At 29.5% G+C, this 26,879-nt stretch overlaps 3 protein-coding genes across 5 annotated transcripts; 2 read left to right on the forward strand and 1 right to left on the reverse strand.

Annotated features, from left to right (window-relative positions):
- The first annotated feature begins 421 nt into the window (after positions 1-421).
- Positions 422-16,837, forward strand: LOC128392729 (putative leucine-rich repeat-containing protein DDB_G0290503). Of its 2 annotated transcripts, XM_053352806.1 has the most exons (8): positions 422-981; positions 1,084-1,175; positions 1,237-1,412; positions 4,350-4,709; positions 10,304-10,384; positions 10,623-10,781; positions 11,727-11,813; positions 14,802-16,834. In XM_053352806.1, the coding sequence occupies exons 3-8, from the start codon at positions 1,323-1,325 to the stop codon at positions 16,209-16,211; spliced, it is 2,187 nt and encodes a 728-aa protein (XP_053208781.1). In that variant the 5' UTR covers positions 422-981; positions 1,084-1,175; positions 1,237-1,322; the 3' UTR covers positions 16,212-16,834. The 2 variants fall into 2 exon arrangements, with proteins under 2 accessions (XP_053208781.1, XP_053208780.1); XM_053352805.1 differs by lacking the exons at positions 422-981; positions 1,084-1,175; positions 1,237-1,412 and having other exon boundaries at positions 3,867-4,709; positions 14,802-16,837.
- A 159-nt stretch (positions 16,838-16,996) lies between these two features.
- LOC128392731 (TWiK family of potassium channels protein 18-like) lies at positions 16,997-23,446 on the reverse strand. The gene is made up of 4 exons (XM_053352810.1): positions 22,696-23,446; positions 19,111-19,339; positions 18,820-19,040; positions 16,997-18,724 (listed from the first exon to the last, which is right to left on the reverse strand). The coding sequence occupies exons 1-4, from the start codon at positions 22,957-22,959 to the stop codon at positions 17,762-17,764; spliced, it is 1,677 nt and encodes a 558-aa protein (XP_053208785.1). The 5' UTR covers positions 22,960-23,446; the 3' UTR covers positions 16,997-17,761.
- Positions 23,447-24,299: 853 nt separating this feature from the next.
- On the forward strand, positions 24,300-26,838 carry LOC128392730 (arginine--tRNA ligase, cytoplasmic-like). 2 transcript variants are annotated; one of them, XM_053352809.1, is made up of 4 exons: positions 24,300-24,441; positions 24,536-24,597; positions 24,866-26,010; positions 26,097-26,838. In XM_053352809.1, exons 3-4 carry the CDS (start codon positions 24,891-24,893, stop codon positions 26,744-26,746), a joined length of 1,770 nt encoding a protein of 589 aa, XP_053208784.1. In that variant the 5' UTR covers positions 24,300-24,441; positions 24,536-24,597; positions 24,866-24,890; the 3' UTR covers positions 26,747-26,838. The 2 variants fall into 2 exon arrangements, with proteins under 2 accessions (XP_053208784.1, XP_053208782.1); XM_053352807.1 differs by lacking the exons at positions 24,300-24,441; positions 24,536-24,597 and having other exon boundaries at positions 24,739-26,010.
- Positions 26,839-26,879: the final 41 nt, after the last annotated feature.

Genomic DNA, 26,879 nt, shown 5'->3' on the forward strand with positions numbered 1-26,879 from the left:
AACAATTAAGGATTGGTGTTTGAATTATATATAAAAAGGGTTAAATTAAAATGAATTAACCTAATTGTTACAATATATTAAACTGATTGTTATGTTAAAGTAAGAGTAAAATGTTAATTGTTTACAATCAAATCAATCAACCTTCAATAGGCAGAGAGAGAGAGAGAGTCAACAATTTGAATTAAAAATTCTGGTTAAAAATTTATCCTTTCATTAGCCCAATGTTAAAGTTACTAAATTGTTGATGATTTAAAAATAGATTAAAGTTAAATTATCTCTTAATTACTTGGCATCAACTTGACTCTCTGATTGTTGATTAAAATAGATTCGTAGTTAACTATGTTTACGTCTGGATGTTAATGATTAAGACGATGATGATGATGATGATGATGAGATTGAGTGAATATGATCAACACTGTTGGTAAGAATTGAAGAGATGAAAATTTTCACCAACGAATCAATTTAATTGTGAATTGTAACAACGAACAATCAACGAATCCATTGGTAAACAATCAACGACCCAACGAAATTAATAATAACCAACGAAATCAAAGTAACAACGAAACTGAATCAACGATTGACTTTTGTACGTTTGAACCTAATTTACTTCACGATTTACACCAACAATCAACTCTAATTGTTGAAAGTAACTAAATTGTTTTATCCTCTATCATAATCACCAAACGCTAATCACGTTTGTTTTTAACCAACATCCAAACAATTAACTAATTGTTAAACAATTTACTCTTGTGTTTTAACAATGATGATGAACAAATTGTTTGTTTCAATTAATTTCTTGATTTGATTATCATCTTTATGTCTAATCATTTGATTTAATCATTTCAAATATTTGATTGTTTCACATCTTCTTTAATTATTATAATTAACTTTAAATTTGTGTTTTTGTCTTAAATTAATCAACTAATCAACTGATTGTTAAACTTAATTGAAACAAGAAAAAAACAAACAACAAATTTAAAGGTAATCATTTACTTTTAATTATTTTAAATTATCACGGATTCATTTTCTTACTTTTTGTTTAATTGTTCATGTTAATTGTTGGCAAATATTTTATTCTGACAGGATGATGATTAACGGAAGAGGAAGAGGTAAATTAACAACAATTAACAATCAAGTAAAAAGTTTGTTAAATAACAACAACAACAATTAAAAAGGTTAGTTGATAAACTGATTGTTGACCAATTAATGATTGATATTAATCATTTAATTCACCAGGTAACAATTTATTGATTATGTTGATGATGATGGTGATGAATGGATTTTATGGTTAATTAATCACAATCGTAATTAAATCAATCAAAATGGTTCAACAAAAAGATCAACGGAAAAAAGTTTACAATACATTTCGATTTGATCCTTATCCTAATCAACGAGTTGGATTAAAAAATGAGGTAATTAACTAAATTATACTATTAGGTCATCCGGAAAGTTTTTTACCTACCCATGTTCCATTATAGATAGAGCTATAATTCCAACGGCAAATTGTTTCTCGTAGGCTAATTCCCTAGAAAACCAGATTTCATGAAAAACAACAAGTCCGTGCAATTTTGAGGCCAATTCAGGTCAAAAATCGCGATTTTCAAATTAAATAAGCTTTAATCTTAATTTTATCATCATAGAATTGACTGATTATCAGGCTTTAGAAAAAGCTATCGAACATAATTTCACGCCTTAGTTTCCCCGAGATATTCGAATTTGAATCAAAAAAGTCAAAAATTTCATCCCTTTGAACACCAAAAATTTGATGTTTTTCATGTAAAAGTTCATATTAATCAATGACCTCAAATTACACATCATGAAATCTTAGAATTATACGAGAAACAACAATTATACTATCTATAATGAACAAGTAAAAATTTCATGACCTAATATTTAATTGTTACCTTAACTAATCACTATGACATATTAATCAATTTCTAACCATTAATTACAATTAACTGACCAACCCAATCCCCAAAGTACACATCAAGATTTGGAACAAAAATTTACAATAGAAAAGTTTTTCGACTTTTTTTTCCTCGAAATCGAAATGTTCAAAAAACCGTTAATCAGAATTAGTTAAATTGATTCAGTGGTGAAGGGAAAGTTTAATTTAATTGTAAGTAGTTAATTGTCATCAATATAAGTTAACCATTTGTGTATATAAAGGGTTTGGTTAATCAAGCTAATCTAATCACAATTAACAGCTAATTCATTTGAATTAATATCACCGATAACCGTGAAAGTTTATCAGCAATCAATTTTGATTGTTGGAGTGAAATGTTAATTGTTCAACTCTTGTTACCAATGTTAAATTGTTGTTGTTAATGGTAACAAAATAAACAATGATTTAACAAATTGTTACCGTTTTGATTGTTTTGTTAACCTTGTTAACAATCAACGATGACACTGATTTTTTGATTGTTATTTAATTTTAGATGATTGTAATTATAATAGTAATCAAATTTGTCCTGATTATCTAATTTTAAATATTAACTGTTGGTGATATTTGGTTAAAATAATGATCAAGGTTTGATTGTTGTTAAAAATAAATCACCAACAATTAAAACAAAAAGTTGTTCTTGATTGTTTATTAACTGATTGTCTCAAATAAAACTTGTCCCTTGTAGTTTGACAATCAGTAAATTGTTGATTAATTTAAAAATTAAAGGAAGAGGTTACAACAACAAAGAGTTACAATTAATATCTTAATTGTTTCAACACTCGAGCCTGTTGATTAGTTTTTTTTGCTGACAATTAAGAGGCTTCATGATTGTTATGATTATCAATCAATTGTGTCTGAAATGGTTCATTGACAATTAGTTGATTTAATTGTGAAAAAGTTTATTTACATTTCAGCGCAATTTAAATTATGTTTTCAACTTTTCAGTATAATAAATAATTAACTGATTGTCTTTCTTAGTTTTTTTTCTCAATGATTCTAAATAATTAGAAAAGTTAATTGTTACCTTTAGTGTTAACTGATTGTTGCTGTTTAGTTAATGATCAATATTAATTTGATAAGGTTAAGGGAACCTTGAAAAAGTGATTTACAATTTACTCAACAGGAAAACAAATTGTTAGGAAGATGATTTAGTCTGATCTTAACAATTAGCTGATCAACACATAATTCAACAGCAATTAAAAGGTAATTTCTGCTAATTAGTCTAGAAAAACTAGTAATTTAAATTGTATGAATGTTTACACATGAAAATATGAATCATTTAACTTTCTCACCAACAATTAACTGATTGTTTGTGTGTCTATTTCTTAATTGTATGGAATTCAAGTTGATCCGAAAAGACAATTAAAGTACGATAATGATATTTATAGAAAGTTAGTAAAATTAAATTGCAACAATTTGATCAACAATCAGACAGTAAAAGTGGTTGATTTAAATTGTTCATTAATTGTCACCATTATAAAAATGTTCCCAACAATCAAGGTTTTCTTAATTGTTAGTGTCTCAATTGAAAAACTTTCAGGTTGATTGGATGATCATATTGTCTAACTGAATCAAGGAAAGTAATAAAAGATGAAGAAAGAAATTAATAAATTGCTAATAAAGATCAACTTGATTAAGAATCATAATGATAATTAGCAAGAAAAGAAAACGGAAAAAATAAAACTCGAGGCGGAAAGATGATCATTGTTACCATTGTAAGTCTATGGCAAAGGAAGAGAAGCAGATTGACGGAAAGAGCGAGAGAGAGAGAGAGGGATGAAGATAAGAATAGGAAGAAAAGATGAAAAGAAAGAGCAGATGAGAGGAAGGAAAGAGAGAGAGAGGAAGATAAGGGAGCGAGTAACATGATGAGGATGAAAAAAAGGTAAGTCGAGTGAGAATGAAAAATCAACAAGTAGGTTGAGTTTTTTTGCCATTCAGTTTACCTGAAGTTGTTGTTGGATTAACATTACCTGGTTGTAATTGTTAACATCAATGTTGATTAGTCTTTATTGGGTTTACCATCTGTCAAAAATATTTAAGTATCAACGGTGAAAAACAGTCAACAATCAATGTTTCCAATCAACAATTAACAATCTGCATGAAAAAAGTTTCCAAAATTGTGTAAATTGTTTCAAATTGTTTCTCTAAATTGTTTACATTTTCAATCTCCACCAAATTGGCCATGTTAAATAATGGAAATTATCCCTTGAATAGATATCGATCATTATGTGATCTTCGAAATCAATCAAATCAACCAATATCCTTAACTAACAATTATCATTCTACTAATCAACATAATCCATATCATTCATCTAAAAATGGATCAATTCAAACAATTAACAAGCAACAATTAAAACCTTCTCAATCTACATTATCTTTATCATGTTCATCCTCATCACAGACCAGCAAAAGGAAGTCAAATGTAACCACCAATGGTAATTGTCCATCTAATGGTCATCGTCTAGTGTCTTCCACCATTGGTAAAGGGATTAATAGAAAAAGATTATCCTGTGATAATCTAAGTGAAATCAATCGAGTTAATAGTTTATCAGTAAACAATTTAAATTCACTCAATCAGATAAACTCAATATCGACGATTACATTGTCAACAACCAATGAGATTACCAATAAACGAGGATTATCATCATTAGAACCATGTTGCTTGTGTTGTATTCCTCGAACCAAATTAACCAAAAACAATTCAACAACAAATTTACGACATCAAAGGAGTAGCACCAATAATCGTTGTAATAGTAATCAGGTAAGAGACAATTAACTAATTGATTAATATTGAAAATAGAATCAAAAAATCATCAATGAATCAAATGAACAGAAAATTGTGAACGAGAACAAAAAACTTTGGGTGTAACTAATTACACTTTTAATCCTTTACCATTTGTGATCCAATTATGCTTATTATTACATTTTTAATCACAATTAATACTGAACAATCAGTAAATTATTAATCCGAATACAATAATAACCGGCTTAGCCTGACACCACGCGTTTTCCCCGTAATGAGAAACACAAGAAAATCCTCTCGCCAATACAAAAGGCCGTTAGGCAAAGGTAACATCCAGTGATTGGGTGAATCCTTTTATCCTCATCACTTTTTTTCCCCTTCATTCACTACTTTTATTCATCCTCATCCTTATTTCATCATCATGATAATGATAAAATTTCAAGTTTCTTCAAGAAGCTCAACAGTTTACTACTTACTTACTATCTCTTAACAAGAGGTTGATAGTATTTCCAATTGAAAGGATGAAATTCAAAGAGGATTTAATTCATGGAGAACACTCAGAGTTACTTCCGTATCACCCTCTTTCACCCCTCGCCCCTTTTTATCATCATCATCATCATCTTATTAAGAATAATAATACAAAAATTGGGATGATAATGAATAAAGAGAGAGAGAGGAAATTCTGGTTTCAGAATGGAAAGAAACTCAAAATGATAAAACCTCTCTCTCTCTCTCTTTGCTATCCAGAATTCATTCATTTATCATGGTGATTCTGATTCTCCTCATGTAATTTCTTGTTTACCTAATCATCATTTTATACTAACACACAAATATAATTATCATTATAATAGATTTTCAATGATTATAATTACAATTAACTCTATTAGCATGTTATCAATGGAAACTCTCATATTCATGATAACATGTAATACTTTTTTTTAGTGTCTAATTCTGGTTTTCATCTCCATCCTCATCCTCATCATCCTCATCTTTAATTTCATTAGGAAAACTTAATTATTATATTAATCATTTTTTTTCCTCTTCTTCTTATTTTTCATGTTATTTTCATCATCCTGTTCAGGAATTAAAATCTGAATCAAAAAGTTCAACACTCAACATTCTGATTCTTTCATGTTGTTATACATATTTTCATGTTCATCAAACATCATGAAACTTGTTCATTAAATCATGATGATTACTTTGTTGATTGTTAAACTCAAATTAACATTCACAATTAATTGTAATTGTTTTATTTACACCTTTGAATATTAATCAGTCGGTTGTATTGTTAATCTATTGTTGTTGTTGTTGTTAATCATATACTTTGAATGTATATTATTATATCAATGGTGAGAGTTAATTAATTGCTATCTTATCATCAGATTTAATTGTTGGTTAGTCTTTAGATTTTTATCATTCATTTGGGATTAAGACAATTAACTTATTGTTTATTTAAGTGTTTAATTGTTTATCTGTTGTTTTGATTAATCAACGATATTGAACTTTACCAATATTTGCCAAATTATTACAATTAACTTTCATTTAAATCAATTTGATTCTGATGATGATGAATAATTAATTATATCTACAATTTAATTACTTAACCTGACCTTAAATTATCAGATGTTGAGTCTCATCGCAATCAACTGATCATAATTTGTTGATTGTAACAATATTAATGTTAATCACGATCATGATTACAAACTTAGTTTTTTTTTTGTTGTACAATCATTTTAATTGTTACAATCAAAACCTTAATCATGATGGTAAGAAAACAAAAATTTCATTTCTATTAACCATTGATTAACACTTTTTATCAATGTTAATTGTTGTACTACAAAAAAAAACCAGCAATCAGTTAATCACTTGGGTGATTAAATTGTCTTTTGATTTCATTTTTTTCTTCAAGCTGATTAGACATAGTGATTAAATTGATTAACAATCAATATAATTATTTGATAGATTTCAATGATTGACACAATTTAACCAGACCATAGATTTTGATTGCAGTTAATTAACAATTAATCGTCGTGGGAATATCATACAAATTAAACTCTTCCTGATTAAATAAACTAATCATGAAGATGATTAAAGATAGATGATTATAACAATTACCCAGATAATCAAAAGGATTGATTGATTGTATTGATTCAAATTGGGAAACACAGACAATCAAAACAATCAAATTAGAGAAACAATTTAATGTCTAATCTGATGAGAGATTGTGATGATAATCAAGATGATGATTAAGAATCATGATGATAAAATCGATTAATTATTATCACTGATTAATGTTGATGATTAAGTGTGAGTGATGATGAAAAAAATTGATTACTTTTGATTGTCCATAATAATAAACGGCGATTGTGATTATTATCATTATACTATTGCAACGATAATCAAGACAATCATTTAAATCATGATGAATGAATGAAAAACAATCATGATCAGAATTGAAACGCTTTTCAATTCCTAATCAAATCGTGATCTTTATATCATCATTTTCATCCCAATCCCACTCCCTCACACCCTTTCCCTTAATCACAATCAAAGATTATCATCTTAATCAAGTTTAAATCATATTCGAGAAACTAAAACTTATTAAATTGAGTTATTTTCGGTCAATGGAAAGTAATAATTTGTTTATGGCAAAATAATCAGACAAACTAATCAAAACCTATTAACCGATTAACAATTTAATAATAAAATCACATTAATCGTGGTTAAATCAGCCAATTTAATCCACTTACACCAATTAATTCAATCAATACAATTAACATGATGATGTTTCAATGGGAATTGAAAAGTTTTTCAGTTAATTCAATCACTTTTTTTTTGCAAAAATAAAAGTTTAAATTTAATTTTGATCAACCAAATATAATTTATATATTAAATTGCTGATGATTTAGATGATGATGATGAAAATATATCTCATAATAATTAACTATTCAGGTATTGATGATAATGATGATGATCATCCCACCTCATCATCCATCTTTAACCTTTCATCCGGTTTAAATTGTTACACTTAATCACTTATCAATCAATGTATCATTCATTTGATTGCTTAACTAAATCAACTAATCACATCTCTCTATATGTATCATTATATAAATATAATTAAACTGTTGTTAATTTAAATTTTTACATCCATTTACCATTGGCAATGTTTAACTGTTAAACTTTGAACCGTTAATTTCAACAATTTAACTTTAAATTGTATTAATAGTTTGTTGATTGTGATTAGAATCACTTTTTTTCCGTATAAATTGTTGCATTTTTTTTTTGATGGTGTTTCAGTTTCATTGATCAAAAATAAATTGTTACGATAACCATGAGAATCAATTCAACTAATCAATCATTAAGTTAATCAGTTTTTATTTTGAAATTTTTTTTTGAATAATCAAAACCTATTAATATAAAGTAATAACAATTAACCTTTCAATTGTTGATCGGCAATTTATTATTATTTAACAATCATTGAAACTTTTTTTTTCTGGTTAAATAACAATTTGACTGATTGAAAAAAAAACTTATCACAATTAACTGATTGTAACTGTTGTTAGTTTTTCAATGATTATCGTATCTATTTGATTTGAATATATTGATTCAAACTTGATGATTGAACAGTTGATTAATTTACTAATACTAATTAACTAATTTAAAGTGACAATTAGTTTGATTGATTCGCAATATTTAAACTTGATAACTTTCACTTTTCAACAAGTTTAATCAACAACTTGTATTGACACAATCAGTTAATTGTGTAACAGTTTCAATCTGATAATGATCAACAATTTAACATGATTACACTTTGAATTTGTGAGTTAATATTGAAATCGGTTACTGACCAATAGTCACAATCTAAAAATCAATCATGACGAGAAATCAAATCATGACGATCAACATTTCAAATTCAATTCCCAATTGATAACCAACTATTATCATCAATTAACCTTGACAATTTAAATTGCTGATCATCATTGATACTCATGATTATGATGATCAACAATCATGATGATTAGACCAGAGACCCATCATTATCCATCAAGAACTTGTTCACATGAAAAAAAAACTTTCGAATGAACTTTTTTCTCTCAAAAACTTTCACCGAAACTTCATCTTACCTGGAAATCATTTCTATCGCCCAAACCCACCATCAGAACCCCCTGAATTCAGTGAAAGTGAAATAAGTGACTTTTTTTGTTCCATTTTGATGAAAAAAAAAACTAATAATAAAATGATTCTTTCATTTTCTTGGTGAACAAAAAAACACGAAATTCAAAATCTCAGGTAATCTTTTTGTGAGAGGGTTACACTTGAGGGTCTCTCTTTTTTTTTTGGTAATTTATGGTTCCAATTGCTGATTACTGTTGATTGTTATTCACAGGGTAACAATCAAATTTACAGGTAACTGAACCTTAACTAGAAAAAGATTGAGAGAGAAACGGAAGCAACAATTTAAATGACAATCAGTTGATAGTTAACAATTTCTCAGGTTAATCTGCTAACCAGATCTTGTTTTCTTGTTGTAATTGTTAATCATGCTAATCAATTAACATCATCTTTGGTTTTTCATTCTGGTTTTGGATTAACTGATTAGCCTGATTGTTGATAATTGAAATTGTGTTTTTCACCTTAATCAGTTTAATTGTTTGTCTTTGTTTTTGTTTCATTTCAAATATCATCAATCAATCAATTGCTCTCATTCAAATCTCTACAATTAATTATTTACCTTTTTTTTCATTTGATTTCTTGCTCAGTCAACAATTAGTTAACTGAATCAATGTTTTACTTGTAATAGTTGTAACTAATTACTGTTACTATGATTATGATTAAAGTTAATTGTTGATGATGAATGAAGTGTTTCTAATTTACTCTTTAAAAAAACAGGAAACTTATGATTACAAGTGATTAAGTGAACCAAATAACAATCAAATTAATTATATGCCATTGATACATAAAGTTTGTTGATTAATAGTTGGTTTGATATGGTAAATTGTTAGTTAATCGTCAGGTAATTATGTAAGAAACTGAATTAAATTAACAACGGTTTCAGTTTTAAATTTAGGATAAGGTCAATTGGGTTAATTTTTTATATCAATAACTTGTTATATCATTAAAACCAATTACTTGACCTCGACACGGAAATACAAATATTATCATCTTAATCATGATGATTACCTTAATCATTACAAGATGATGATGATGATTAAGACGATCTCATTTGAATTGAAAATTGGTTAAGAAAGAGACCAGAAATTATTATCATCATTAAGATGATTAGTTAATTTATTCTTGTGCCAAATTTAAAGTGATCAACTTAATGGTCAACTAAATATAACCAATTTAATTGTTGGTAAAAGTTAATTTAACTTAATCATAGTGGTCAAGACAATACCCAATGGTTAACAGTTAATCATTTTGATTTCCATATTGATTAGCATATGAGAAATGGGATTAAATCAACAATTTGATTGGAGCTACTTTTCAATTGTTGTGGTTTTGTTTTCTGTTCATTTTGATTCACTTTTTTTTAGGAACAAAATTACAATTACAATCACGATTACGAACTGAATTAACTTAATTTCTAAATTTTTTTTTTCCAATAGAAACTTGATGATTCTCGGAAGAATTTAAATTCATTGAAAGATCAAGATGATGAATCAAGTCAATTGGAACGCTATGTGCCCGTAAGTTTAATTGTGATTAGTAAATTGTTTCCCATTTTGGTGAAAGTGAATTAACACTAATGGTCAGTGGGCATTAACCTTTGACCACAACAAAAAGCTCATTGTCCAGTTTTTTTTTCTTCATCCAATTCGTTCACTTCCCATCACCATTTCTCTTCATTCTCATCATTTCTTTTTTTTTCTTCATCTTCTCTTACATCCTAATCATCCTCATCTTCATCATCTTGACCATGATCAGAGTCAAGAGCTGTATAAACGAGTGGTCAAGGAACATCTTCAGCTTCAAAGCTCATTCAAAATTCTGTGTCAACGATTGGAAGAGGAAAAGGAAAGGTCAGTTACCGAAACAAAGGAGAAACAATCACTTAAGGAACAGATTAACAATCTCATGCGAAAGGTAAATTAATCCTTTAATCCACCAAATTAATCCACAAAATGGTTAACAATTGCTAGAAGAAAATTTTTTCTATCCCTTTACATTTAAATTGAGAAACGTTTCTCTTTACTAATCATAAATTGTTCCAATCAAATGGCTTAACAATTAAGTTGATTGTTAGTCTATTATGTGATTAGTTAATCACTAGCTACAGGTAAAGGCTTAATTTAGTTTCCATTGAACTAATTGTTTACCTTAATCAATCAAAAAGTAAACAACGATTTTCAAAATATTGGAAAAACTTTTTCGCCTCATGTTAATTTACTTGTTGTTGGTTTTAATTTACTAATTAACTTTTCTTAATCAAATGATTAATTAAACACACCTTTGGTTGCTATGGTTACGTTCCGGTTAGATTGTTGTTGTTTTCATTTTTAATTAATCACAATTAGTTTGATATGATTTGGTTAAGATTGTTTTACCTTATGGGTTAGGTTTACATTTCGTAAAGATTTTGATTAATTTAATTGAGAGATTATGTTTTCCTTAATCATAGTGATTTAAAACTTTAATTACAACATTAACAGACTCACATTCACATAATATAAACAAAATTGTAACAATTAATCAAAAAAAAAAATTAACATGATTCATGTGAACAATTTAACATTATAATCAAAAGTGTGATCAGAATTATTTAATTATTTAAATTGTAACGTTGATTGAATTAAATTATTTTCGTCGAGGATAATTTATCACTTGCAATTGTCACTCCCTGATTGTTTAATTATCTTCAATAACAATTAACCATTTTAAACTAAATTAAGGGTCAAGGAGATGATTGATCAAGAAAATTAAGTTAATCATAAAAGTTAACTTTTTGTCGGCCTTAATCAATTTTAATTTTATCGATCCAACTAAATTACCAAACTAATCAGAAACTTTTTCTTAATTGTAATCAATCAGGTTGATTTACTGGCAATGGAGTTACAGGAAGCTCGTGATCAGAATGAATTAATGGAATTCAGAATTCTTGAATCTGAACAATCAAAAGTAAGTAATTTAATCTAATTGTAATCAACGATTCCAACGAAAGTGTAAAAAAAACCTCGAAACAATTATGATTAATGTTGATTACAATTTAAATCTACGATTAAATTTGGCAAACATTTCCAATCATCATCAGTTAAATTGTTCATTCATTTCTTTGATTGTTGTTGGTTAATAGTAAATAAGATTTGAAAATCAATTGATATTGTACAATTAGATTATTAATATTGAACAATCAATTTGATTCAAACAATTATATTCATTGATATTTAAATATTAAGACATTCAAATACTTAAATAGTAACAATTTAAATGTAAAAGTACATTTTTAAAATATAATCTTGATTACAATTAACTTTTAATCATATTAATCATGATAACTTTTTATCCCAAAAAAAAGTTATGATTAAAAAAAAATGATTTTAAATTGTGATCTGATTACTATCAATAGACTGACGATTAAGATTAGTTGATTGTGGTTAAATTGTTGCTGTAGTGATACAAATTGTTTGTAGGCTGATGATTTACCGATTAACTTTGATTAACAATCAAGTTAATAATAAACAGTTAATTGTTGACCACAAAGGGTCAACACTTTTCTTGATTATCTCTCACTTGATAATATTTAATATATGAACCAAACCTTAATCAAGTTTAATTGTTAATCATTTTACCGGTTGATTGTTACCGTTGTTAAAACCGATTATGGTCAAGTTAAATAAGTAACAATTAAGTTAATTTACTTTTCGGATGCTTTTGATTAACCAGAAACACCAGTATATTTAATCATAGATTTTGTGGTTAGTACAACAATTTAGGTTATCAGAATTGTTTTATCAAATTAACTGATTGTTGTTGTTGATATTGTCTAATACAAATCAATTTAAATTGTAACACTCCCTTTAATTGTAATATATTAGCTTTATGATTAAGATGAGACTTTGATTGTTATCAGATTGTTACAAGATTAAACTTACATTAGGATTAAGTTAATCAACTTTTGAATAAATTAAAGTTATTAAAATTGATTTGATTGTAATTGTAATTGAAAAGGTTCAATCAAATTGTTAATTGTGAGTTACTTGATTGTTAGGTTATTATATAACTAATTTGATTTCTCATTTGAAAAAGTTAACCAATTTACCAAGAACATTAAACTTTTTGTTTTATTATGTAGATTTTGATTTGATTGAGTGATTAGTTGATTGATTAGTTGATTGATTAGGTGAAATAATAATTAAATCACAATTGCCTTTGGGTAGCAAAAAAAATTAGTTGATGATTTAAACTAAACATGTTAAAAGTTGATATAATCAAAAATTAACAACAATTAACTCAAGACAATCAAATTACGTGTTTGATTGGTTATCACTTGGTTATTATAATAATTATAAGGAGTGTTGATGAAACAATTTAGTTAATCATTTCAACTACAATACAAAAAAAACAGGTAACATATCAATTATTAATAGTTAATTGTTTTGACGTTGACAATTGATTTGGTTAACTGTTAATTGTTACTGATCCATATTAATTGGTTGAATGCAAATCAACATATAATACCAACAATGAAGGGTAATCTTAATTTCTGATCAATTTCTGAATCAATTGAGATCCAAAGTTTATTAACATGTTAATCCTTTAATCGTAATCATCTTAATCACATCATAACAATCACAATTAACCAACAACAATGACGACAAAACAAAACGCAATCAAACAATTAAAATTCATTTTAAATGGTTAACTAAATTGCTAATCACGTTTTAACTTTGTCCACCTTGTACCATGTTACTTAATCATCGTCTTAATCATGATTAGAATTATTTTCTCCCAATAATCAATTGAACAGCAATTTGTTAGGAAAAAAAAAGCAAATCGATTGTAACAATTAACTTAATCATCATGGTAAACCGGACATTCCAATCAGATTAACATCGGAAATAGCGAATATCAATTGTAAACCAAATAACTTTGTTTCCTTTTCCTCCTCCTCTTGACAATTAACTAATCACCATCAAGATTAAGCGAAAAAGTAAATTGTAACTATCAATTAATTGTAATGATAATTGTTCGTTACCCAAATGATTACGTTTAAATATCCTAATGATTTAAATTGTTCCATTACTGTAACAATTTACTGATTATCCTATTAGAATCTGGGATGAGGACTCACCTTAATTTCAGGGGGTTTTATGAGTTAATGTTAATCATCATAATGATTAAGTTAATCATTATACCTTTTTGACCAAAACAATTTTTTTTCAGGAAAAAGACATTAGGGTTTTGCCCTTAGGGCCTAATTCTTGATGATCATCTCATCTTATTATTATTATTTACTGTGTTTGTATTATCAACCTGAAAACCAGGTAACCGTAGACCTTTAATTTAACCTTAGGGTGAATAATATCATCATCATCTTCAGGTATCATCTCAACTTAAGGAGTGTCCCTAAAGTTTTGTCTGAAAAGAAAAAAAAAATTTTCTCTCTTCATAAAGTTCACCAACTTGCTAAAGGTTACACACGATTTGACCTCTCATCTGATTGTATTCATTTACTTGATTGTAAAGATCAATCACTTTCCATTGATAACCTTTAACCTTGATCATTTGGTATTCACTTTAATTGTTATCCTTTAATTGTTAGGAAGAAGTGAGAAAAAAAAAGTTTCTCATAGTTTTTCCTTTCATTTTCTTTGAGGTGGTTGATTGTTGTTGTCTTGTTTTTCTGATTAGTTAATTGTTTGGTTACATGATTTGTTTTTTTTTCTCTTTACCTTAATTGTCGTTTAATTAGTTGTATCTTTTTCTAGATTGACCGAGTTTCAATTGTCTCACTTTCGGTCATCGTGTTTCTTGTGGTCACCCAGTTTTGTTTATCCTTCTAATTACTGATGATTAGATTTTCTTTTTTCTCCTTGACTGTTTTGATCCTTTTGATGGAAACAATTAACTAATTATTTGTGTCTTTTTTTTACGCTTTAATTACAGGCAACCTTTTCGGAAACAACTAATCTAATTAAATGTGACAAAGCGATACAATTAGAACCTTCAACGGAAGCGGAAAAAAGATCTAATTTGATATTACCCTCGATTGGTAATTCTGTTAAGATGAAAACAATTTCTCCCAATGGAAATGCTCCCAATGAATTGTTTCTTTATGGTTTACCTGGTAAAAGATCAGCTGTTTCTCTTGATGGGTTACCAGGTAAATCTAATAAAAGTTGCTCTAGTTTGGAGTCATATGGATTGACCCTTTCACTGACCAGTGAAGATGAGGGTTTAGGTGATGATGGACGTCGAGATCAATTTTCTGGACCTTCAAGTTTATCGGACATTCAAATGTCCGATGAAGAAAGTAACGCTTCCTCTGGGTCATCATCATCGTCATCGTCAAGTAAATTTACTGATGCGGCCATTCAAACATCAGAATCATCGTTGACCATCATCACTGGTCCATGTCAGCATTGTAAGGAATCAACTAATCTTGAAGATAAAGTTAATCTATTAATTGAAGAGAGAGATAATCTCCAGGAACAAGTACTTGAATTAGAGGAAGCTGAGAATGACGCCCGATTAGTTAGCCAACGGCTTCAACGGCAAGTTGAAAATCTGGTTAATCAGGTTGACTGTTTACAGATCAGTCTGGTCAAAGCTAATCAACAAATTGACCAATGTAATGAAACCATACATACACTAAGGGAATGTGAACTTAAACTAAAGGTTGACTTTATGATGGCCTTAATTGCTAAATCGGAAGATTCACCGAGTAAATTGTTGGACGAGCTTAAAACTAAATTAAAGGAAAAGAAAAATGAATTAGCCTCAATGGGACCAATGGTCTTTTCCTCATTGAATACATTTGATGACCGATCAATTGATCTATCATCAACCTCGACAACAATCAATGGATCAACAAATCGCCATAATTTTAAACAAGCAATTTACCAACAACAACAACAGCAACAACAACAAAGTTCACATGGTAATTCATTCAATCATCAATCTTATTTACCGTTATCATCGTTCACCGGGTGTGGGCCAGATGATTGCGAGATATTTGTACCTGAGGACAGTTTACCACCGAACCCTGGTTCCTCTTTCCATGTTCAAATGTTGACCTCCAACCGATACAACCCTTGCCGTCCCTCGCAATCAACGACGACATTTTCATCGCCCCGATCACCTTTACCTTTATGCGAAACCGTTAAGCCTAAAAAAATTGATCTACTATTATCTCCATCACCTACTTACTCTTCATCTTCATCTCCACCCTTATCTTCATCCTCATCACCTTTAGTATCACCCGCCTCGTCATCCTCATCTTCATCTTCATCTTCATCAACTTACCTTTCAAATTTACCTTCATCCTCTAATCCATCAGTTAATCAATCTAATTAACAATTTTGAAACGATTGAAATTTGTTATAACTAACGAAGTTTTTTTTTCTTTTTCTGATTTTTAATTATTCACATTAATCAACAAGAATTAATTTCTTGATGATTAACTGATTTACTTTGCTAATCACAACACAAAGTCAAAAATTTATCACTAATTTTTAATCATCGATCTGTTGAGATCTTAAAGACAATTTAATTTGATGAGAAACAATTAATCTATTGGGACAATTAATTTCTAAACAAAAAAGGTTAATCTACTTTCTAAATAATATTTAATTGCTATTCCAATGATGACAAGTTTTAATTCAATTGGACAACAATTAAATCTAATCATTGGATAGTCAACATTTCTCACTCTTTACGAATTAAGTAAAAAGTTAATCGACAAATGTTGAGCTAACCGGATTAACTAATCACTACAGTTACTTAATCAACGATAATCGTTTACCCTTTTGTTTTCAAGTCTTGATTAATTGTTTCATTGATTTGTGCTAATTGTAAATTATATATTAACCTAATCTAATTATGCTAATTAACTTAAATAAAAAGTTTGATCACTAATTAAAATCTTAGATTTTGATTAAGTGAAAGAATTGACAAAAAAAAGTTTCCATAGACTTAATTGTTTTCAATTGTTTTTCCTTGATAATTTTTCATGTAATTAATTGTGACAATTAAATCACCTATTGGTGGTTAATTGTTTTCTCCTAATAAACTGTGTAATTTATATATTAATTGTTGTTGATTTAGTTTAAATTGTTGATGAACGATGAAAGGACAATTAATGATTTATTTTAATTACATGTTACATTTTGATCACTAGTAATTTTTGTTTGGTTTTATATCACAGAAAATGATTAAGAGTTAATTGTTAATTGATTCAATCAAATAAATGAATGAAATCAAATTAATTGTAGCAAAAAAAAAAGAAACACCAACACTTAATTGTCCTCGAAAGTGATTACTAAATGATTGCTGGTGTTGTGAACATTGGTGATCACAATTAACGATGATTAATGAATTTTGAATGATGATTTGATCTGATGGACACAATTAAGAAACGACTAATTGTTTGATTATAATCAACCAGAGGTGTAACAATATAAATGGAAGGCGTTAATTGTTGGTTCTGTGTGGCGCACAATTAAAATTAAAAGCCCTGAGAAAAGTTAATTGTTAACTAATCACCATCATCTTTTCAACTAGAGATCAAATTTGATTCAGTTGACAAGATTAATTTTTCGTTCCTTTGATTAAAAAGCTCACAAACAATTAGATTTACAAGAATTAATCATCGTCATAGTTATTGATGATTAGTTAATTATCTTATTGATCATAATCATCGAAGAAAAAAAAACATGATTATCCATTGGATTTGAATGGATTCGATTGATGATTAAGGATAATTATATTATCTCATGTGCTTTATTTTGATGTTTAGAACTCGAGTTGATTGTTTTGAGCAATTTAATTGGTTTTTCGAGTTGATTTCTTTTAATCATGATTTTCATCGTTCTGGACTATTTCATGGTTCAGAGTTTCCATCATGTTCACAGATCGGAAGTTTTCACTGAATAATCATCTTCTGAACTCGTTTTATCCAATTGATCATTTGGTGTTCTCATTGTATTGATTGATGTTATATCGGAAGATTTATCGGAATTTGATCTTTCAGATGATCGTCGACGTTCACGCCTCTCTCGAAGCGATTTACCAATATCGGCGGACTTCAATTCGAATCCAACCTCTTTACCAGATTCTTTTTTCGATTCTCTCCCAGGATCACCATTTCCACCCGTACCATTAACACCACTTCCCGTTATCGTATTAACATCTAGACCCAATTGGGCACCGATTCTGACTTTTGCGTTCTCAAACGACTCGGCAAGTCTTTCTTGAATTACATTGATACACATTGAGGTTAAGGCTAAACCGAAAAGCATATAAATAGATGAGGCAATCATTGAAAGTGAATCTTCTGGAACGTAATCACCAAATCCAATGGTACTCATTGAGATGTAAACGAAGTAAAATGATTCAAAGAGACGCCATTCATCCGTGTATGTGAAAATAAATGAGCCCAAAAGGATGTAAAGTACTAGAATGAAAAGCGCTAAACTGACTGGAAGATTGAATTCATCGTCCACGGTAAAAGGAGCCGGTGTTTCGGGTGTTATTGGGCTTCCTGGACGAGATTCGACATAGGCTGTCATCGGCGGGGTTGGATTCGATGAGATGATAACAGGCGGAGGTGGTAACGGGGAAGATGAGACAACACCCGAAGATGGGCTGATTAAACTCGGCATTTCTCCAGGATAAATTATTGGAGTTTTATAAATTCGAGTTGTGTCCATAGGAAAAGCTGATTCAGGATCTTCCGAAGGTAATCTCAAGTTTATATCATTCGACCTCGTTGTTTCCTTAACGACACTTGATTCCTTCGAACTTGCCTTACTTTTAGATCGCCTTGGAACGGATAATCTTCTGATAGCATTATAAGCGCCTGAAACATACTGATTATAAACAAGAAAATGGTTGAGAAAATTTTCTTCAAACTTTCATCTCAAAGTCTATTAAATGGTTGTCACTTGAGGATTCATATTCTTACCTGTGTTTGATAGGCAGAGACCGTGCGTCCAGCTTGTCGCACCCGACGGAATCCATGAGCATAACAGAATCGACGGATTTTAAGAAAACTGAACTTAATACCTCGAGTGAAAAGTTTACCCAAATCGGTGAGAACCATAAGTACCAATGGAATACCAATAAAAGCATAAATCATTGTGAATCCGCGACCAAGATCAGTTTTCAGTGTTACATGACCATAACCTATTCGAAAGGATTGATTGAAAAATTAACGAGAACAATTGAACATTTCGAACAGTCCATTCAACCTTACCTATTGTGGTGAAAATGGTTACACAGAAAAACAGTGCGTCCCAAAAGGTCCAAGCGACATCTTCGACTTCGACCTCAATACCGGACTTGAAATTTTCCAATAATTGTCTCTCGAATTCATTCATTCTTAATTCAACAAGACGATAGATCGCATTTCTATCTCTTTTTATCACCCTGGCCTGATACCAGAATTCCCGTTTGAAATCCTGAATCATGTAAGAAACTGGTTCCTGGAAGGGAAAATCAAAATTCTGATCAATTCTGAACATTATTGTGACAATCTATCTAATCGAGACAAACGAACCAAGAAACTTAAGGGATTGACTTTGTATCTATGATAATTGTGATCCGAATTTCTTAATTTATCAACAATTAACATGTACATATGATTATTAATAGAAATAAATTAATTTATATTCTTGGAGAGAGAAACTAAATTAGTGTAAACATCAGATTCGTAATCATTATACTGACTAATTATGATTTAGGCCAAATGGATTTTGGTTACAAAGAGATTACGAGATATGAGAAAATTATATTAGGATATTTAATTTAGTTATAATTTAGTTACAATCAGTAGCCAAAATAAACATGAGAATAGTTTGTTGTTAACTCAATCAGGATAATCAAGTTAAATTGTTGCTTTTCATTTCTCATATTGAGAGACAAACAAAAGTTAATCAAACATTAAGAATCACATTGAATTTGATAAATCAAAGTTAATTGTTATTCTAGTTGATCAGTTTTCATTCACAATTTATAATCACTTGATTGTTGATTTAATTTAGATATTGATTGTTGATGTAGTAATTTTGTTTTCCTAATTCAAACCTAATTCTGATTCTTGTCTTCTTGTTTATTAGTAATCATTGACTTCGTTGATTATTTATGTTAATCATTTGACAGTTAAGAGATTACAGTTAGTTAACTAACTGTAATTAGGTTGGAAACAAATTTAGTTGTGATACAATTTACAGAATTAGAAATACAAATTTGCTTCACTGTTTATAATTCATCTTAAGATTTGAGATGTGATTTAATTTTGCTAACAATTAACATTCAAAATCAATGAAAACCGTTGACAATTAGTCAGTCAATGATTAATTAACCTGAATAAATTGTTTATCAACAGGTTTGTAAGGTGATGAAATATAAATTGTCAGTTTATTATTTTTCATCAATGGATTTGATTGTTTAATTGTTACGATTGTGTTTCTCTCAATGGGACAGTAATTTAATGACAACAATTAAGAGTAACGAGTAAAGGTAAAAATGATAGGGAAAAGTGTATTTGGATGTCAGGGTGAACATTGTTGATTAACTGCCAACAATTAAGATGATTAACTTGACGAGGATAAAGTTAGTTGATGATTAAATGAACCTTAATCTTGTCAATTAAACGCAATTAAGTTTAATGATCAAATTCATTTACATTTAACCAAAGGATGGTAACAATTAAGTTTCATTAGGTTAGTTTGTATTTTAAGAACTAAATTGTTTACAATTGAAATTGAATCTCCATGTAAATTTGTTGAAAAAGTTAATTGTTTGAAAATAAGTGAATGATTAACTTGATTGAACTTTGAGTTCTTGTCAACAACATGAAGCGAGCTGAGTAAATGGTAATTAATCAGTATGAACTTTTAATCAATCTAATAGTTTGTATATATTACAAGTAATATATAAACTGAATTAGTTTTAATTGTTGCGTCGATAAATCAATCGGTTAATCCGAAAAGAAATCAAATTAATCCAAAAGAAACCGAAACCGAAATCGTAAACGTTCAGTTCCGATTATATATTAGACTCAAATGATTAGCAATTAAAAGATTGATTAATCACTAAGATGACTGAAAAATGGAATTTTTTCTCAACAATTAAATTTAATTGGTAATCTGGTTCTTCGGTGGTTTTGCATCGGATTAATTGAAAAGTTTCATTGTTTTCGTAACCAAAACGTTTCATACGAAAACTTCAATACCAAACTTTTTTCGTTCCAAATTTTCGGCCTCAAGTTCACCTCAGGCATTGTTGTGAATCTTCATTGACCATAGTGACCTGGATAATATGCCCGTCAATGTGTTCATTGCCCAGGACACCGAAACTTTGAGGAAAACCATAACGATTTGGATAAAAGTTCAATATTCAAACTCGTTCTATGAAATTGTCGATGAATCTAACAATCAACTGATCTTTTCAACGATCCATTGGCAATGTCCAATGAAAAGGACTTCGAGTGGAAAATATTTTGGAACAATTTTCGAAATTAGAAAATGGAAAAGGACAAATGATCTACAATTCTAATGGTCATTGGACGGAAATGACCTGAAGACCGATTAGATTATCATATTTACCTGTGTTTAAAAGTGTACGAAAGTTAATGCCCATGACTGTATGATGTTCATTGATTGATTTAAATTGTTGTCATCGACTGTCATTGATTTAAACAAGCGACTTGTAACTAACTGCCAACAATTATCTTAGTTATTTAACTATTTCTGGTTTAGGATTATCGGTTAATCACTTTGGATTAACCAATAATTACTTACATATCTAAATTTGATCATCGAATCAACTGATTTACTGATTGAAAAAGAGTTAAAACAATTTGAACAATTGTAATTGTAACTTTTCTTCAAGACTAAGCAATTTAAAAGTTTAATTGTTATCCCAAGATGATAAATTGTTAGACAATTTATTAATAATAATAATTAACTAGACAAATCTATTAATAATAATTGCTGATTGTGAAAGATTTAATTTGAATAACTAGGAAGCAGAAAAACAAATTAAATGAACCGTTAATTGTAACAAATTTTGTTGATCAAACCAAATGATCAGCGTATACATTAATTGTTGGATAAATTATTGTAACAATTAACTGATAATCCTTTTTTTTTTGATTGTTGACTATGTAAAAACTTATAATCAATAATCTTGTTAATTTAATATTATCAAATTGGCAAGAGACCAAACTAATTGTGAACCTTATTACCTACAATTAACTCAATGATGATTACAATTTTCAGTTGTAATGGTTACATGAGTTAAATTAGATTGTGAGGTTTGAGTAATTCATTGATTGTGTTAATCATAAATTTAGTGGGTTAAGGTAATTAAGTTGAGTGTCAAATGTTATGGTAAAACTTTGACAATTAGTTGATCAACAGTTAAACTTTTTCAAGCTAATTAATTATAATACTTGAGAGGACTAATCAGTGATGAAAGAATTGGAAAAATTTTTATTAACCAGCAATTAAAACCTCAACAATTTACCAACTAAAATCAATGGAGATCTCATCAGTTGGCCTCATCACCTTGTTAATTTATTTATTTTTCGAGGAAAAACAAACTAATCCAATTGTTAATTGTGTTAACATGTCAAGGTTTAAATAATCAATCATTGCCACATCCAAAGTAGTTGACAATTAACTCCACATCTAATCAACAATCAACTCAATGAATTCAAGAATCAGTGACAATGTTGAAAGAAGATGAAAACAAAAAGTTGTTGAGGACGAGAGACTTTAAGTTTTTGGTTGATTGGTTGTTTCAATCGGTTAATTGTCGCTAATTGTTGACTTACCTTGTATTTCACTTCGGCTTTACCCTCGATCATCATGAATATCCAAGCACCAAAACACCCGTACAAAAAAAGGACAAAAAGTAATAGGATGTGGGAAAACCAACGCTCTGTGAATGTCTTGAAGTACTCGAAGAAAGCGACTAATTTAGATCTCGTTTCTCGTTTTAATTTAACAAAATACATTGGGTTATTAACGATAACGACCTGGGGCTGAAGTGCCTTCCAAATATCATATGGGTCAGCCTGAGGTTCAGAATTTTCCATGATCAAGTTGATTTAAGAACACAAATTTGAAGGAACAACAATCGAAATGGTCACAGAGAGAAAAACAAAAACACCAAAACAGTAACAAAAAAAAACGATATTACAATTGAATCGGTCGACAAATTAACTAATCATTTGATGGATTAACAAAAAAAAGTATCAAAATTAAGGTGTTGATCTTAAATTGATCAATTGATTAATCGTTAATCATTTTTCTCGTCTCATGGCTCATGTGAATTTAATTTATTGTTTTCATTTGAATTTTTTTTCCTCTTTCGCTTTTACGATTGAAAAGATTTGGATAACAACGTTGGGAATGATGATGATGATGATGATGATTAGGGTGATGAAGTAAAGGATGAAGATGATGTTACCGATTTTACTACTTGTTGTTGATGATGATAAAAAGAAATCATCTTCCTCTTTCTTTCCCTGAGCAATTGATATGTTAAAAATTTCCGACTAGACTTTTTTTTCACTTTTACAATTCAATCTTTGCCAGAGCAACAAAATTATCTTCGTATGACTGTAAGTAACAGTGTAAATATCTTCTCTTTCTTATCTTCATCCTCTTTCTCTTTCTCTATCTTCATCTTCATCTTAATCATCATCTCTCCATACCCATGGTGGGAAAGGGATGGAAATTACTGGTGAATATTTTTCGCACTCCTCCTAAAGCTAAATTGTGTCTTCCCTTAATATTAATTTCGGATGGAGGCCAAAATATTATGAGGGAAGGTGGGAGGTGGTTAAGATGCTCGAATTTGTTTTTACTCGGTGTACTTTTCGTTTATTTTCAACCAAACTCGAAGTGAACTGAGTGAACAGAGATAATAATTGTTACGGAGGAAGTAAATATTATTTGAACATCATTTGAACTTTCAATTGATAAACGAAACTTTTTTTCTTCTTCTTCATTTCTACTCTCTTGTTAAGCTCCTTCTAATTATCTTTCATGGTGTTAAAATAGATAGATGAAATTCAATAGTTTATATAACATATCTTTTAATCTGATAGTTGATTCATTAATTGTTCATCACGTTGATTAGTCTTTTAATTAGATAGTCTCAGAATGTAGTTATGACCAGCTAAAGTGAAGACTTCGAACCAAAGTCAATAAAGAGAAAGAGAAAACAATGAAGTTATTGATATCAAGGTTCAATTAGTCATCAATTTAATTGGAGAGATTTTCTGATTGAACTGAATGATTGAGTTTAATTAGTTTGGATCAACTTTGTTTTGTTAATTGTTACCAGTTTTCGATTTTAAGTTTGGCGCCTTTTCTTTGAAACGAAATTTGAATGAGAAAAAGTAGCGACATCTGGTGGGAACCGCGACGAATAATCTGTTTTCTGTTTTTTTGTTTAATTTTTTATAAGAATTAAATTGTTAAATTTAACTAAATAATTAATATTTAAATTGTGTTTTATCATAAAAATTGAAGTACTAAGTGTGGAGACCAAATTGAATACAAATAATCAGGTAGGTTCAGCAAGACAGAATACTCTGAGACAGAATACTGAAAAACACGTTTCTTATATAAGAATGAACTCTGACACTAACAACTTCTCGACAGAATACTTTTACCTTCCCCTATTTTAGAGATCCACCTGAATTATATGAACAATATATTAAAATGTAAGATCAAATGTCTAATTGATTAATTTTTTATTTTTTTCAATTGTAAACAAAATGAAAATTCAACAAAAAATTTTTTTGCTTTGTGTTCTCTATCATTCGGTGGCTCAGATGACCGATCGAGGGCAGCACTTGAGGCTGCTCAGTCTTCGGACGACTGTAGTTAGTCACCTCTTGGAGGATCAATAAATTGTTTACACGTGAACTTTTTTTTCTTGGATTAATTAAGATTTTGATTGTGTCCTTTTGATTGTTTAATTTAATTTAGTTGTTTGATTCACCGGTGTTTGAACATGGAACCTCTTACAGTTAAACTTGAGACCATTTATAGTCAAGCGATTGAGAAAAGTTTCCCTCAATTGGCTGGAACTCGAGCTACAATTAGGCCAAGTATTCATGCGGATTATCAATGTAACTCTGCCATGGCTTTAATTAAAAAGGTTAAAGAATTAAATATTGAAGGTAAACTTGATCCTAAATCATTGGCGGAAAAACTGGCTGCCAATGTACCTGATAATGATTTGATTGCCACTCAAACTGTCGACAAAGGATTTATAAATATTTCTCTTCAAGATGGTTATGTTGGAAAAAAGGTTTTATCTATATTGAAAGATGGTATTGTCATTGTACCGGAGAAAAAGCAAAAGGTAATAATTGACTATTCAGCTCCGAATATTGCCAAAGAGATGCATGTTGGCCATCTTAGATCAACTATTATCGGTGATAGTATTGCCAATATTCTGGAGTTCTTGGGACATGAAGTTCATCGTATCAATCATATTGGTGATTGGGGAACTGCTTTTGGTATGTTATTGGCTTACATGGAGGAAAAGTTTCCCGATTATGTTGAAAGTCCACCAGCAATCGGAGATTTACAGAAATTTTATCAAGAGGCAAAAAAACGTTTCGATGAAGATCCAGATTTCAATAAAAAATCCAAAGATTGTGTTGTTAAACTTCAATCCAAAGAACCAGCTATTTACAGAGCTTGGGAATTAATTTGTGAAATTTCACGAAAAGAATTTCAACAAATTTATGATGTTCTCGATATTCATGGACTAATTGAACGCGGTGAATCTTTCTATCAAGATAAAATGAGTGATATGGTTGAAGATTTAAAGAAACGTGAATTAATTGTTCAAGACGATGGACGTTGGATGTTTTTCATCAATGGTAAAACCAAAGAGGTTCCATTGACTGTAATTAAATCTGACGGTGGATTCACATATGATACATCAGATGTTGCCTGTCTCAGGTATCGAGTGGCCACTGAGAAAGCAGATCGAATCATTTATGTAACCGATGCCGGGCAAGAAAGTCACTTTAGAAGCATTTTCGCCGCCGCCCAACAAGCGGGTTATTATGATCCAGAAAAGGTTCTCGTTCAACATGTCGTCTTTGGCCTTGTCTTGGGTAATTTCATCGATATCATTTCATATTTGTGTCCCTTTAATTAATTGAACAATTTTCTTTTCCTTTCCAACTCTATTTTTCATTAGGCGAGAAAGGAACCAAATTCAAGACTCGATCTGGTGACAGTGTCCGACTCAAAGAATTGCTGGACGAAGGAATCGTTCGAGCAGAACAAAAATTAAAGGAAAAGGAAAGAGACAAAATTTTATCACCCGAGGAATTGGAAGTTGCCAAAAAAGCGATTGCCTATGGTTGCATTAAATATTCTGATTTAGCTCAGGATCGAATTAAAAATTATGAATTTAGTTTCGATCGAATGTTAGACGATCGTGGTAATACTGCTGTTTATCTTCTCTACTGTTTGGCTCGAATTCGTTCCATTATTCGAAAAACGGGCATCACCAAATCAGCTAAAGAACTTGCAGATGAAACAAAAGAATTAGTTCTAACCCATCCTCGTGAACTTCGATTAGCCAAATTTATCCTCAAATTTCCCGACATTATCATGACCGTTTCTGAAACTCTTTCTCCTCATACTCTTTGTACCTTCCTCTTTGAACTATCAGTTGTTTTCTCTGAATTCTATGAACAATGTTACGTAATCGAGAAAATTCCCGGTGGTGATTCAGAACAATTTAAAGTTAACATGGAGCGAGTTCTTCTTTGCGAAGCAACATCTTATATTCTCAGTTTGGGACTCAAGCTTCTTGGAATCAAACTTGTCGAGAAACTTTAACATTATTATTATCACAAAACCAAAGTTAATAATAATAATCTCTCAACAATCAAGAATGAGAATAAAAAGAAAAACCTAATTTAAAAGTTAAACTCCTAAAAATCGTCAAACAATTTACCACCTAAACAGAAGT

This window comes from Panonychus citri, unplaced genomic scaffold (genome assembly GCF_014898815.1).
Source record: "Panonychus citri isolate SS breed McGregor unplaced genomic scaffold, ASM1489881v1 Contig00136, whole genome shotgun sequence".
NCBI classification, from domain to species: domain Eukaryota; kingdom Metazoa; phylum Arthropoda; class Arachnida; order Trombidiformes; family Tetranychidae; genus Panonychus; species Panonychus citri.

Excerpts from the sequence above, each read along its gene's own strand:
- LOC128392730 (XM_053352809.1), top strand. The coding sequence starts at position 24,891 with ATGGAACCTCTTACAGTTAAACTTGAGACCATTTATAGTCAAGCGATT. Across the intron at positions 26,011-26,096 it reads CGTCTTTGGCCTTGTCTTGG|GCGAGAAAGGAACCAAATTC; the intron begins GTAATTTCATCG and ends ATTTTTCATTAG.
- LOC128392731 (XM_053352810.1), bottom strand. The coding sequence starts at position 22,959 with ATGGAAAATTCTGAACCTCAGGCTGACCCATATGATATTTGGAAGGCA. Across the intron at positions 19,340-22,695 it reads AAGCCGAAGTGAAATACAAG|GAACCAGTTTCTTACATGAT; the intron begins GTAAGTCAACAA and ends TTTCCCTTCCAG. Across the intron at positions 18,725-18,819 it reads TCTCTGCCTATCAAACACAG|TATGTTTCAGGCGCTTATAA; the intron begins GTAAGAATATGA and ends GTTTATAATCAG.
- LOC128392729 (XM_053352805.1), top strand. The coding sequence starts at position 4,131 with ATGTTAAATAATGGAAATTATCCCTTGAATAGATATCGATCATTATGT. Across the intron at positions 10,385-10,622 it reads AATTGGAACGCTATGTGCCC|AGTCAAGAGCTGTATAAACG; the intron begins GTAAGTTTAATT and ends GACCATGATCAG. Across the intron at positions 11,814-14,801 it reads TTGAATCTGAACAATCAAAA|GCAACCTTTTCGGAAACAAC; the intron begins GTAAGTAATTTA and ends CTTTAATTACAG.